The sequence below is a fragment of the Heterodontus francisci genome, chromosome 28 (genome assembly GCF_036365525.1).
Source record: "Heterodontus francisci isolate sHetFra1 chromosome 28, sHetFra1.hap1, whole genome shotgun sequence".
Taxonomy (NCBI): domain Eukaryota; kingdom Metazoa; phylum Chordata; class Chondrichthyes; order Heterodontiformes; family Heterodontidae; genus Heterodontus; species Heterodontus francisci.
The window spans coordinates 19582532-19595605 of NC_090398.1; the positions used below are offsets into that span (position 1 = coordinate 19582532).

At 44.1% G+C, this 13074-nt stretch overlaps 1 protein-coding gene across 1 annotated transcript in view; it reads left to right on the forward strand.

The window, feature by feature from the left end:
• The window catches only part of LOC137385115 (NACHT, LRR and PYD domains-containing protein 3-like), a 90697-nt gene that overhangs the window by 30793 nt on the left and 46830 nt on the right, over positions 1 to 13074 (forward strand). Inside the window, 1 exon segment of the mRNA XM_068059906.1 lies at positions 11096 to 11262. Coding sequence (XP_067916007.1) covers positions 11096 to 11262 — 167 coding nt within the window.

A 13074-nucleotide genomic window follows, 5' to 3' on the forward strand; every position in this document is an offset into this window, starting at 1 on the left:
GTGACTAGATGTGTCAATGAGGGTAAAGCAGTAGATGTAGATTACATGGATTTCAGTAAGGCTTTTGATAAAGAGATCGCCGCATGGGAGATTGGTTAAGAAGGTAAGAGCCCATGGGATCCAGGGCAATTTGGCAAATTGGATCCAATATTGGCTTAGTGGCAGGAGGCAGAGGGCAATGGTTGAGGGCTGTTTTTGCGATTGGAAGCCTGTGACCAGTGGTGTACCACAGGGATCGGTGCTGGGACCCTTGCTGTTTGAAGTGTACATTAATGATTTAGACGTGAATATAGGAGGTATGAACAGTAAGTTTGCAGATGACATGAAAATTGGTGGTGTTGTAAATAGTGAGGAGGAAATCCTTAGATTACAGGGAGATATTGATGGGTTGGTAATATGGGCGGAGCAGTGCCAAATGAAATTTAATTCTGAAAAGTGTGAGGTAATACATTTTGGGAGGACTAACAAGACAAGGGAATACACAATGGATGGTAGGACCCTAGGAAGTACAGAAAGTCAGAGGGACTTTGGTGTACTTGTCCATAGATCACTGAAAGCAGCAGCACAGGTCGATAAGGTTGTTAGGAAGGCACATAGGATACTTGCCTTTATTAGCTGAGGGATAGAATATAGGAGCAGGGATGGAGCTGTATAAAATGCTGGTTAGGCCACAGCTGGAGTAATGTGTACAATTCTGGTCACAACACTATAGGAAGGATGTGATTGCACTGGAGAGGGTACAGAGGAGATTCACCAGGAAGTTGCCTCGGCTGGAGCATTTTAGCTATGAAGAGAGACTGAAAAGGCTAGGGTTGTCTTCCTTGGAGCAGAGAAGGCTGAGGGGGGACATGATTGAGGTGTACAAGATTATGAAGGGCATTGATAGGTTAGATAGGAGGAAACTTTTTCCTTTAGTGGAGGGGTCAAGAACCAGGGGGGCATAGATTTGCGGTCAGGGGCAGGAGGTTTAGAGGAGATTTAAGGAAACATTTTTTCACCCAGAGGGTGATTGGAATCTGGAACGCACTGCCTGAAGAGGTGGTGGAGGCAGGAACCCTCACAACATTTAAGAAGTATTTAGATGAGCATTTGAAACGCCATAGCATACAGGGCTGCGGGCCAAGTGCTGGAATATAGGTTTAGAATAGTTGGGTGCTTTATGGCTGGCACAGACACGATGGGCCGAAGGGCCTGTTTCTGTGCTGTATAACACTATGACTCTAGGACCAAAGTGTGGTCAAAGAGGTTGGTTTTAAGGAGAATCTAAAGGAGGAGAGAGTGCTAGCTCAGTGGAGAAGATTAGGAAGAGAATTCCAGAGTTTAGGGCCTTGGTAGCTGAAGGCACTGCTACCAATGGTGGAACATTTAAAATCAGGCTGCACAATGTGCCTGATTTGGAGGAGTGCAGAGGTATCGAAGGCTTGTAAACTAGAGGAGGTTACAGAGATAGGAAGGGGGAGATGTGGAGGGATTTGAAAAGCAAGGATGTGGATTTTAAAATTGAGGTGTTGTCGGACTGGAAGACAATGTACATCAGCGACCACAGGTGATGGGGAAATGAGACTTGGTGTGAGTTAGGATAGGAGCAACAGAGTTTAGGAATAGTGGTGAGGTAAATTTGGGTGTCATTGACAAGAACATAGGAGCAGGTGGAGGCTATTCAGCCCATCGAGCCTGCCCCACAATTCTGTATGATCATGGCTGCTCATCCACTTCAATGCCCTTTTCTCACACTATCCCCATATTCCATTATGTCATTTGTATTTAGAAATCTGTCAATCTTTGCTTTAAACATACTCAATGACTGAGCTTCCACAACCTTCTGGGGCAGAGAATTCCAAAGATTCACAACTCTCTGTGTAAAGACATTTCTCCTCATCTCTGTCCTAATTGACTTCCCCCTTATTTTGAAATTCTGTCCCCTGGTTCTAGACTTCCCAACCAGGGGAAACATCTTAGCTGCATCTACCCTGTCTATCCCGTTAAGTATTTTGTCGGTTTCAATGAGATCACCTCTCATTCTTCGAAACTCTAGAGACTACAGGCCCAGTTTCCCCAGTCTCTCTTCACAGGACAGTCCCACCATCCCGGCAGCAAGTCTGGTTAATCTTTGTTGCACTCCCTCTATGGCAGGAATATCCTTCCTAAGGTAAGGGGACCAAAACTGCACACAGTACTCCAGGTGCAGTCTAACCAAGGTTCTATACAATTGAAGCGAGACTTCACTACTCCTGTACTCAAATCCTCTTGCGATAAAGGTGAAAAGACCATTAGCCTTCCTAATTGCTTGCTGCACCTGCATGTTAGCTTTCAGTGACTTATTGACAAGGACACCCATGTCTCTTTGTACATTTACACTTTCTAATCTCTTACCATTTAAGAAATACTTTCTACATCCATTCCTCCTACCAAAGTGGATAACCTCACATGTTTCCACATTACATTCCATCTGCCACGTTCTTGCCCACACACTAAGTCTGCCCAAATTCCCTTGAAGCCACTTTGCATCTTCCTCAAAACATACATTTCCACCTAATTTTGTGTCATCCGCGAGCTTGGAAATATTACATTTGGTCCCCACATCCAAATCATTGATATATATTGTGAACAGCTGGGGCCCAAGCACTGATCCCTGCAGTACACCACTAGTCACAGCCTGCCAACACGAGAATGACCCGTTTATTCCTACTCTCTGCTTTCTGCCAGTTAACCAATCCTTAATCCATGCCAGTATATTACCTCTTATTTCATGTTCTTTAATTTTGCTAACGAATCTCTTGTGGAGAACTTTATCAAAAGCCTTCTAAACTCCACGTATACCACATCCACCAACTCCCTTTATCAATTCTGTTAGTAACATCCTCAAAAAACTCCAACAGGTTCGTCAAACATGATTTCCCATTCATCAATCCATGTTGACTATGCCCAATTAGATCTTTATTGTACACGTGTCCATTTTATCGTATCCTTTAGAATAGATACTAGCATTTTCCCAATGACTGATGTAAGGCTAACAGGACGGTTATTCCCTGTTTTCTCTCTCCCTCCCTTCTTAAATAGTGGGGTGACATTTGCGACCTTCCAATCTGCAGGAACTGCTCCAGAATCCATAGAATTTTGCACGATGATCACCAATGCATCCATTATCTCCATAGCTACCTCTTTCAACACTCTTGCATGTAGAATATTAGGTCCTGGGGACTTATCAACCTTCAGTCCCATTAAGTTCTCCAATGAAACCTTCTTATTAATACGAATACTAATTTCCTTCAATTCCTCATTCCCCCTAATCCCTTGGATCTCTAATTCTGGGAGATTTCTTGTATCTTCCTTAATGAAGACAGACACAAAGTAATCATTTAGCTTCTCTGCCATTTCTCTGTTCCCCATGATACATTCTCTAGGCTCTGCCTGTAATGGACCCACATTTCTCTTAGCCAAACATTTACTTTTCAATGTATCTGTGAAGCCTAATCCTATGTTTTTGGTTGACGTCACTGAGAGGCAGCAAGTTGATGAGAAATAGAAGGAGACCAATGATAGATCATTGGGTGACTCCAGAGGTAACAGTATGGGAGCAGGAAGAGAAGCCACTACCAGTGATTCTCTGACTATGATTTGATAAATAAGAATTAAACCAGGAACCACTGACACAGTTCCACCCAGCTGGCCGATGGAGGAGGATGTTGTGGCCAACTGTGTCAAAGGCTGCAGACAGGTTGAGAAGGATTACAGTAAATCATTTACCACTGTCAGAGTCACAGAGGATGTTATTTGTGACTGTGATAAAAGCTGTTTCAGTACTATGGCACTGGTGGAAATTTGATTGGAGGGATTCAGACATGGAGTTCCAGGAAAGATGGGCACGACAACATGTCCAAGGATTTTGGAGAGCAAAGGGAGGCTGGAGATGGATTTTTTTGAGGAGGGAGTGGTTACTGTCGTGCATCTTTTAGATGGTACACACTGCTGCCAGTGTACACTGGTGGTGGAGGGAGTGAATGTTTAAAGTGGTGGATGAGGTGTTGATCAATCTGACTGCTTTGTCTTGGATGGTATCGAGCTTCTTGAGTGTTGTTGGAGCTGCACTCATCCTGGCAAGTGGAGAGTATTCCATCAGATTCCTGATTGTAGACAGTGGACAGGCTTTGGGGCATCAGGAGGTGAGTTACTCGCTGCAGAATTCCCAGCCTCCGACCTGCTCTTGTAGCTACAGTATTTATGTCGCTGCTCCAGTTCAGTTTCTGGTCAGTGGTAACTCCCAGGATGTTGATGGTGGTGGGGTGGGTGTGGGGATGGGGTGCTCAGTGATGGTAATACTGTTAAACATCAATGCGTGGTGGTTAGATTGTCTCTTGTTGGAGATGGCCATTGCCTGGTGCTTGCCTGGTGTGAATGTTATTTGCTATTTGCAGCCGAAGCCTGAATGTTGTCCAGGTCTTGCCTGCGGGCACGGACTGCTTCAGTATCTGAGGAGTTGTGAATGGTACTGAAAACAGTGCAATCATCAGCGAACTTCCCCACTCCTGACCTTATAATGGAGGAAGGGTCATTGATGAGGAGTTGAAAATGGTTGGGCCTGGGACACTTCCCTGAGGAACTCCTGCAGCCTATGGTGCAACCTAACAGTGCGTGAACATTTATATAATAGTGATAATAATATGATTGAGTTGAATTAGTGTTTTGAAAGGGAGAAGTGCGAAGCACCTGCTAAAATTCCGGATTTAGGTAAGGCTGACTTCAATATGATGAGACAAAGACTGTCAACAGTAATCTGGCAAATCTGTTAATGTGTAAAATGATAGCAAATCAGTGGGAGGTGTTAAAAAAAAAAGAATTTGTGATACAGAACCAGTTTATACCCCTAAGGCCACACTCGATCAAATGCTGCCTTGATGTCAAGGTCAGTCACTGTCACCTCACCTCTGGAGTTCAGCTTGTTTGTCCATGTTTGGATCACAGCTGCAGTGAGATCAGGAGCTGAGAAGTTCTGGTGGAAACCAAACTGAACATCAGAACTGTCAATGATATCTTCCATAACTTTGATGATTGAGAGCAGACTGATGGGGCAGTAATTAACTGGATTGTATTTGTCCTTCTTTTGTCACTGGACATATCTGGGCAATTTTCCACATTGTTGGGTAGTTGCCAGTGTTGTAGCCATATTGGGACAGCGTGTCTAAGTGAGCAGCTAGTCCTGGATTACTACTGTCAGGATGTTGTCAGGGCCCATAGCCTTTGCTATTTATTTATTTGAGGAAGGATATACTAGCATTGGAGGCAGTTCAGAAAACGTTCACTGGGCTGATTCCTGGGATGAAGGGGCTGTCTTATCAAGAACGGCTAAATAGGTTAGGCCTTTATACATTGGACTTTAGAAGAATGAGAGGTGATCTTATGGAAACATCTAAGATTCTAAGGGGACTTGACAGGGTAGATATTGAAAATATGTTTCCACTGGTGGGGAAATCTCGAACTAGGGGACATAGTTACAGAATAAGGGGTCACACATTTAAAACTGAGATGCAAAGGAATTTCTTCTGTCAGAGGGTAGTTAATCTCTAGAATTCTCTGCCCCAGTTATGGAGGCTAGGTCACTAAATGTATTTAAGGAGGAGGTAGATAGATTTTTGAAATCTTGGGGAGTCGAGGGTTATGTGGAGCAAGCCCAAAAGAGTTGAGGCCTGGGACAGATCAGCCATGATCTTATTGAATGGCGGGGCAGGCTTGAGGGGCTGAATGGCCTACTCCTGCTCCTATTTCTTATGTTCTTATCCAGTGCCTTCGGACGTTTCTTGATGTCAGTTGGAGTGACTCGAATGGCAGATATCCTAACTATAATCTTCTAAAGTTCTCTCGAGTCGGGAACCATTCCTTTAGATTTGAATATTGTGCTTGTCACTCTGCTATTTAAGAAAGGTGAGAGAGAGAGAAAGCAGGGAATTAGAGACCAGTTAGCCGAACATCTGTTATCAGGAAATTACTGAAGTCTGTAATTAAAGATAGAGTGACTGAACACCTTGGAAAATTTTCAGCTGATCAGATAGAGCCTTCAGAGATCTGTAAAGGGTAAGGTGACATGCTTTCGAGAATTGTGACAATGACAAATTACAGACTGCAGCAGAAGAGTTATAAAAATTGACTTTGCCTTTCATGAAAATGGATAATCCTGCAAATGATGGCCACACATGCATTCGGATATTGGCACATTGTCTATTTAGAACAAAGAATATCTTCAAAGCTAAGAGCTGTCCATTGCGCCCATCCTACACCCATCCTGAAACATTCCTGAATCGAATTGAATAAAAACAAGAAATGCTGGAAATACTCAGCAGGTCTGGCAGCATCTGTGGAGAGAGAAGTAGAGTTAATGTTTCAGGTCAGTGACCCTTCATCAGAAATGGCAACGACTAGAAATGTAACAGATTTTCAGCAAATGAAGCGGGGGTGGGGCAAGAGACAACCAGTCCAAGGGCAATTAGGGATGGGCAACAAATGCTGGCCTAGCCAGTGATGCCCACATCCCACAACCGCATAAAAAAATCTATGACTTTTCTGAACGCGTGACATCATTTGGAAAACTTTCTCAACTTTGCTTCTAATTTCTATCCTTCTCTCACCTTTACATAGTCCATCTCTGACCCTTCCCTCCCCTTCCTCGACTTCTCTGTCTCCATCTCTGGGGATAGCTTGTCTACTAATATTCATTATAAGCCCACTGACTCCAACAGCCACCTCGACTACACTTCATCGCACCCTGCCTCCTGGAAGGACTCCATTCCATTTTCCCAGTTTCTTCATCTCCAAAGCATCTTCTCTGATGATGCTACCTTCCATGACTGTGCTTCTGATATGTCTTCCTTTTTCCTCAACTGAGGATTTGCCACCCCCCCCCCAACCCCGACTGTGGTTGACAGGGCCCTCAACCGTGTCCGGCCCATTTCCCGCACCTCTACCCTCACCCCTTCTCCTCCCTCCTGGAAGTGCGATAGGGTTCCCCTTGTCCTCACTTTCCACCCCACCAGCCTCCACATCCAAAGGATCATCCTCCGCCATTTCCTCCACGTCCAGCGTGATGCCACGACCAAACACATCTTCCCCTCCCTTCCCTGACAGCATTCCAAAGGGATCGTTCCCTCCGTGAAACCCGACTCCACTCCTCCATTACCTGCCCTTTTACCTCCTCTCCCCTCTCTATCCAAGGCCCCAAACACTCCTTTCAGGTGAAGCAGCGATTTACTTGTACTTCTTTCAATGTAGTATACTGTATTCACTGCTCACAATGTGGTCCCCTCTATCTCCGGGAGACCAAACGCAGATGTTTGACTGCTTTGAGGAACACCTCCACTGAGTCCGAAAGCATGACCCCGAGCTTCCAGTTGCTTACCATTTCAACACTCCCCCCTGCTCTCATGCCCACATCTCTGTCCTGGGATTTCTGCAGTGTTCCAGTGAACATCAACGCAGGCTCGAGGAACAGCATCTCATTTACTGATTAGGTACACTACAGCCTGCCAGACTGAACATTGAGGTCAATAATTTCAGAGCATGATGGGTCCCCCCTTTTTATTTTTAGTTATTTTCTTTTTTCTTTCTTTCTTTTATTTTATTTTGTTTCATCATTCATTTTTTTAACCATGTGCCTACCCACTGCTTTTTTTAATGTTTGTGTTTTGGGCCAGGCTGCTCTATTGTTCTATCAATTAACACCCTCTCTGCACTAACGCTTTGTTTTTTACTACACCATTAACATACCGTTTGTCTTTGCCCCATGATCTTCTAATCAGTTATTCTCTGTGACCTTGCCCTATCGACACCTTCTCTTTGGTTATCTCTTGCCCACCGCCACTTTATTTGCTTAAAACCTACTACATTTCTAGCCTTTGCCAGTTCTGATGAAGGGTCACTGATCTGAAACGCTGACTCTGCTTCTCTCTCCACAGATGCTGCCAGACCTGCTGAGTATTTCCAGCATTTCTTGTTTTTATTTCAGGTTTCCAGCATCTGCAGTATTTTCTTTTATTATTATCCTGAATTGAAAGGATTCTTCTGAAACAAAGAAGGTGTGAAGTAGCCACATCCTGGACCAAGATGGGTCAACGTAGGGAGAGAGATCTGTGTCTTCCAACAGAGGCAAGACGTAAGACTATTTTGACCTTAAAAGTAGCTCCCTGAAGGTAGAGAGAGAGAGAAAAACCTAGAAAGAAGCATCACCAGACAACTTGTCTGGCTAAGGGCTGAGAAAATCCAGCAAGCCATAAGGGAGGCACCCTGCTGTAAAATTCGACATTTTTAACTTATGCAGCAGTGAAATTGGAAGTGATCCTCTGTCTTCAAACTGAAATTTCAACCTAGAGAGAAATCTACAAATACCTCAGGCCTGCAACTAATGAGAACTTGATCTCTGAGAGAGTTCAACAGGTTTACCATGAATCCTGGAACCCGACCTCACCTGAAAACTACTGACCCCCTTTTCCGCTCTTTCTGTATCTTGTGTGCGAGTGAATGTGTGAGTGGATGTGGTTGTGACAATTTCAATGTAGGGTGTATTGCTGAATAAATAATTAATCTTCTGTTTTAAACCTAGAAGAAAATCTCTCGCCATCTGTTTATTTGACAAATAAAACTCCAAGGGGTTCAACCCGAATTACATAACCACTTTCTGCGGTCAGATGGGAGTTGAACAGTGGGAACCACCCAAACCCCTCACCATATGGTCGCAACAGGAGATCATGCCAGAAGACCCTGATTTTATTTTTGAAGATGTGCTGAAAATATTAGACAGGCAAATGTCTATTGATATTATTTATCTGAACTTCCAGAAAGCATTTGATCTAGTTCCTCAGAAGAGACTGTTACTAAGGTTGAAGCTCAGAATTGAAGACAGATTATTGACCAGTTTAGGAAATTGGTTGAGTGACAGCAGACAGCGAGTAGGGATAATGGGCAGGTAATCTGATTGATAGGATATGACGAGTGGTGTCCTGCAAGGTTTGTATTGGGACCTCAACTATTCACTGTATTTATTAACAACTTAGATAACAGATTAGAAAGCCACATATCCAGGTTTACTGATGACACAAAGATAGGCGGCATTATGTCGTCATTGCGGACAGGAATAGTGCCGGAAGACTGGAGGATAGCAAATGTTGTCCCCTTGTTCAAGAAGGGGAGTAGTGACAGCCCTGGTAATTATAGACCTGTGAGCCTTACTTCGGTTGTGGGTAAAATGTTGGAAAAGGTTATAAGAGACAGGATTTATAATCATCTTGAAAAGAATAAGTTCATTAGCGATAGTCAGCACGGTTTTGTGAAGGGTAGGTCGTGCCTCACAAACCTTATTGAGTTTTTCGAGAAGGTGACCAAACAGGTGGATGAGGGTAAAGCAGTGGATGTGGTGTATATGGATTTCAGTAAGGCGTTTGAGAAGGTTCCCCATGGTAGGCTATTGCAGAAAATACGGAAGTATGGGGTTGAAGGTGATTTAGTGCTTTGGATCAGAAATTGGCTAGCTGAAAGAAGACAGAGGGTGGTGGTTGATGGCAAATGTTCATCCTGGAGTTTAGTTACTAGTGGTGTACCGCAAGGATCTGTTTTGGGGCCACTGCTGTTTGTCATTTTTATAAATGACCTGGAAGAGGGTGTAGAAGGGTGGGTTAGTAAATTTGCAGATGACACTAAGGTCGGTGGAGTTGTGGATAGTGCCGAAGGATGTTGCAGGGTACAGAGGGACATAGATAGGCTACAGAGCTGGGCTGAGAGATGGCAAATGGAGTTTAATGCGGAAAAGTGTGAGGTGATTCACTTTGGAAGGAGTAACAGGAATGCAGAGTACTGGGCTAATGGGAAGATTCTTGGTAGTATAGATGAACTGTGAGATCTTGGTGTCCAGGTACATAAATCCCTGAAAGTTGCTACCCAGGTTAATAGGGCTGTTAAGAAGGCATATGGTGTGTTAGCTTTTATTAGTAGGGGGATCGAGTTTCGGAGCCACGAGGTCATGCTGCAGCTGCACAAAACTCTGGTGAGGCCGCACCTGGAGTATTGCGTGCAGTTCTGGTCACCGCATTATAGGAAGGATGTGGAAGCTTTGGAAAGGGTGCAGAGGAGATTTACTAGGATGTTGCCTGGTATGGAGGGAAGGTCTTACGAGGAAAGGCTGAGGGACTTGAGGTTGTTTTCGTTGGAGAGAAGGAGGAGGAGAGGTGACTTAATAGAGACATATAAGATAATCAGAGGGTTCGATAGGGTGGATATTGAGAGTCTTTTTCCTCGGATGGTGATGGCAAACACGAGGGGACATAGCTTTAAGTTGAGGGGTGATAGACATAGGACAGATGTTAGAGGTAGTTTCTTTACTCAGAGAGTAGTAGGGGCGTGGAACGCCCTGCCTGCAACAGTAGTAAACTCACCAACTTTAAGGGCATTTAAGTGGTCATTGGATAGACATATGGATGAACATGGAATAGTGTAGGTCAGATGGTTTCACAGGTCCACAAACAGCAAGTGATGCCATATCAATTGTTGATTTTAAATCTGAGATTGATAACTTCTTGTTAACCAGGGGTATTAAAGGATATGAGACAAAGTGGGGTATCTCGAATTAGATCACAAATCAGCCAGGATATCACTGAATGATAGAACAGGCTCGAGGGGCTAAATGACCTACTCCTGTTCCCTCGATGGAATCAATAGGTATACATTTAAAGAACAGAAAAGAAAACAGCACATTTTTCATGGGTTTTGCAGACCATCGAGAATGGAGATAAGATGCAGGGGGAGGCCGGAGTTGTGGGAAAACTCCTGGAGTCTGTGTTTCAGTTTTGATCTAGTGACCATTTAGAGATACAGGGGATTGTTTGGGGATCTGGAGCTGATAAGTTGAAGGTAAGTCATGTTTGACAAACTTGTCCCCAGTTTTTGAGCATTGACTTTACAGGTCAGTGGAATGTGATACATGTGGTGTTTCTCTGTTTTCAGAAGTTGTTTGGTAATGTGACTCACAGGAGGTTTCAGCTGTTTGATATCAGAGGAAATGTAACAGTCTGGATAGAATACCGACAATGTGTTTAGTTTTCTCCATTTGTGTTCACAGATCCGAACTCCACAATCACTGATTTCCTGACAAAGTGTGACGATTACCAGCTGTTCAAGTTGATGAAATTCTACCGGGACAGACTAGAACAGGCGATTGAAGAAGGAGTGGAGGGACTCAGTCTCATATTAACAGACGAAGACCATTTCACTGGACAAGAGTATCAAGTAAGTGGGAGGGATACAGAATGAGGTTAATTTGTTCTAATGTCACAGAACTGATAGAATATAGTCACATGGGAGCATAGGAAATGCTGGGTAAAAAATGACCAAGGTCTGACTCGCCTTCTAACATTTGGGCAATCACATACTGCACTGATAATGGAGTTGTTAATTGTTAACTGATCTCTATCAGCTAGTCTACAACAGACCCAGGTATGTGGAAAAGCCCAGAGGTGGAGAGCTTTGGGAACCAGAGGTCTAAAGTCACCTGTTCCTTCCAAGCGTGTTACACTCACCACGTTTGGGTACAGTGACATAGTGATCATGTTACTGGATTGTTAGACCAGAGATCTGGACCAATAATCCAGACACCTGAGATCAAATCTCACTGTGGCAGTTTGTGGGTTTGAATTCATTAAATAATATTGGATATTTGTCAAAACCCAGCTGGTTCAGTAACATCCTTTAGGGAAGGAAAGCTGCCGTCCTTATCCAGTCTGGCTTATCTGTGACTCCAGACAAAGTGGTGTGGTTGACTCTTAACTTCCCTCTGAAATGGCCTAGAAAGCCACTCAAACTGCTACAAAAAAGTATAATAGTAAAACCAGGTGGACCGACCAGAATCGTATTCAGTCACACAGCCCGCTGACCCTCCAAATTCCTCAGTAACATCTGCAGACTTGGAAAAAAATTGAAAGAACTTATCCCACAGCTTAGTTAAGCAACAGCCTGATCTAGGTATGATCGAGTCTAACCATCAATCAATATCCCAGACTCCTCCATCACTATTCCTAGGTATGTCTTTTCCCACCAGACAGAACGATGGGAGATGGTGGCCCAGTGATATACAGTAAACAGGGTTGGCCACGAGAGTCCTCAACATTGACTCTGAATCCCGTGAAATCTCATGACCTGAGGTCAGACATGGGCGAGGAAACCACTTTCTGATTATTGTCCTCCCTCAGTTGAGGAATCTGTATTCCTTCATGTCACGTGGAAGAAGCAAGGGCCCAGAATTTACTCTGGAGCGGGTGAGGGTGGGGAATCTTTAATGTCCATCAAGAGTGGCTCAGTAGAACCACTCCTGACCGAGCTGGCCAATCCTGAAGGACATATCTGGCAGACAGGGCATGCAGAGGATGGCGAGAGAAACAACACAAGGGAAAAAATCTACTTGTCCTCACCCATCTATCTGTCGCAGATGTATCTGTCCATGACCGTATTGGTAGGAGTGATCATCACACAGTCCTTGTGGAGACTAAGTCATGTTTGTGAACTGAAGACTCCTCCATCATGTTGTGTGGCACTACCACCGTTGTAAATTTGATGATATAGAATAGATCTATCATCCAAAACTGAGCATTCATGAGGTGCTGGGAGCCACGAGCAGCAGCAGAATTATATTTCACTATGTTCTGTGACCTCATGGCTTGTCGTATCCCTTACTCTACCATTACCATCAAGCCAGGGGGCCAACTCTGGATCAATGAGGAGAGTGGGAGAGCATGTCAGGAGCAGCACAAGGTGAACTGAAATTGAGGTGCCAACATAGTGAAGCTACATCACAGGACTACATGCTGAACAGCAGAAGTGGCATGCTGTAAACAGACAAGTGATCCCACAACCAACAAATCATAAAACTTTACAGTCCTGCCACACCCAGTCATATAGTGCTGGACAATTAAACAACTAACTGAAGAGGACGTTCCACAAACATCTGCATTGTCCATAATGGCGAAGCCCAGAGTGCAGAAAACAAAGCTGAAGCATTTGCAGCTATCTTCAGCCAGAAGTTTCAAGTAGATAATCCATCTCTGC